The sequence below is a fragment of the Austrofundulus limnaeus genome, unplaced genomic scaffold (genome assembly GCF_001266775.1).
Source record: "Austrofundulus limnaeus strain Quisiro unplaced genomic scaffold, Austrofundulus_limnaeus-1.0 Scaffold1778, whole genome shotgun sequence".
Classification (NCBI taxonomy): domain Eukaryota; kingdom Metazoa; phylum Chordata; class Actinopteri; order Cyprinodontiformes; family Rivulidae; genus Austrofundulus; species Austrofundulus limnaeus.
The window spans coordinates 21,717-23,547 of record NW_013954180.1 but is presented as its reverse complement, the minus strand read 5'-3'; the positions used below and the strand labels follow the sequence as shown (position 1 = coordinate 23,547).

The 1,831-nt window shown below is 44.2% G+C and overlaps 1 protein-coding gene across 1 annotated transcript in view; it reads left to right on the top strand.

The window, feature by feature from the left end:
• LOC106536341 (uncharacterized) overlaps positions 1–1,831 on the top strand; it is a gene marked incomplete at both ends in the record, with an annotated part of 31,852 nt that overhangs the window by 11,882 nt on the left and 18,139 nt on the right. Inside the window, 1 exon segment of the mRNA XM_014033592.1 lies at positions 430–580. Coding sequence (XP_013889046.1) covers positions 430–580 — 151 coding nt within the window.

Genomic DNA, 1,831 nt, shown 5'->3' with positions numbered 1-1,831 from the left:
CACCGAGGACCTATCCATGTCATCATTTACCCAGAATGCTTTGTGTGTAAATAAAATGGCTCCGTCCGTGGAAGTTGGAGTTTGTTACAAGCACTGTGATAACTCATGATTTATTGTTATTATTTTAATTCCCACTCCTCTGGGATTAACGTTGATTCGCTCCTAATTATTCAACCAGTCTAAAGTCGTCTAAATCTGCTGCCTCCCGAACTTTTCTCAGGCTGAAAGTCTCCCATAAGGACAGCCTATCTTTAGATCCAGATGTTGCATCATCTCATCTGTCTTCAGCCACAGTTTGAAACTATTTCAACCCGTTTAAGCAAACACGGGTAGAAAACCTCAGAACCATAACGGGAGTTTTCTCCGTTGGCCTCCGAGGCCCCGGCTGTCAGCGCCTCCTTAACCCCCCCGGCCCCGCTCCTCCTCCAGGGCCGACAGGACGGCACTTTCTGCATCTGGATCTGCTTTCACCAGGGAAGACGTTGACCTCCTGACGACGGCCGACGGACCCCGATGCAACGTGGGACCSGAGACTCGTGGGGCCGTGGGAAAAYAGGCGAAGGTGGAGCAGAATTGTTTGGTAAGTAGCCTCAGATTTTACGTCCAAATCAAAATTGCAAAAGGTCCAAACACAAAAATGTCTGACTTTTTCAAAACTACAGATGATGCAGTCCAGTGTAGGTGGTAGTAGCTGACAGTCATCCTCAAAAAATACACTGAACGTGAAGAAACCAAGCAGTGTATGTGAAACTTTTAAATGAAAGGGCAACATGAATCCCTTTAATTGAGTAAAACATAATTTTCCTGTTATGTTTTTGGCTTTATTTTAAACCACTGACTGAGAAGAAGCCGAGACTGGAAATGTTCAAACAGGAAGAGGTTTTAGAAGTGCAATTTATCCTGGCGCAGGAGGATAAATTACATAAGTTTCCATTGAAAARGTTCAGAATTGGTGAGCAGTGGGCCAGGCTAAACAGGTTTTCCTGTTTGCCACAAAACGTTATTTTTAGAAGAAAAGCTGTCGTCATTTATTAAAACTACACAGGCTGGGCTTCTCTCCTGGCCTGCTGATTAACAAGCAGAACATATGGAGTCTTTATTGATACTTTAAAACGGCTGAACCTTTACTGAACACGTGGATCCTCATATAACGACCCCAGAACTGCCTGTAAACCTAAATGTGCTCATTTGGAACCAGAAAAGATGGAAAAGCCAGCAATTATGTCTATATTTAAGCTTTATGTTAGCACATTAGAAAGCTGTAAAATGCATAAATGAACGTACACAGGGGCTGTTGGAGATGATCTTTCCTTACGGGAAACTGCTCAATGGTTTTACCTGTTCAGCTTTTARTGGTCCAGTGTCCTCAACACCTGAAGCAGAAACCAATCAGGCCAGTCAGAGTGACTGTTTCTTAGCAAAGAGGCAGCATTTGTTAGCGTAGCTGCTGTGAGCTCGAGCTTWACTGGGAACTTCCTGGATGCACCGTCTGTGAGAGACAAACCCGTTTTAGATTCTTTAAATTTAACCCGGAGGCCAATAAATAAACCCACAGTAATCCCAAGCACAAGAGAAGAGTGAAAGCAGCACTGAAAAACTTGTTTCTCTCTCTGGCGTGAAGGAATGCTGGGTCTCAGGGGGCGGAGCCAGAGGGGTGGCAAGCAGGAATTGGCCAACCCTCGTGCGGGGATCTTACAAAATTTAGATTTTATTAAATATTGTTCTCTGATAGCACTGTACTATACACTCACCGGCCACTTTATTAGGTACACCTGTCCAACTGCTCGTTAACACTTAATTTCTAATCAGCCAATCACATGGCGGCAACTCA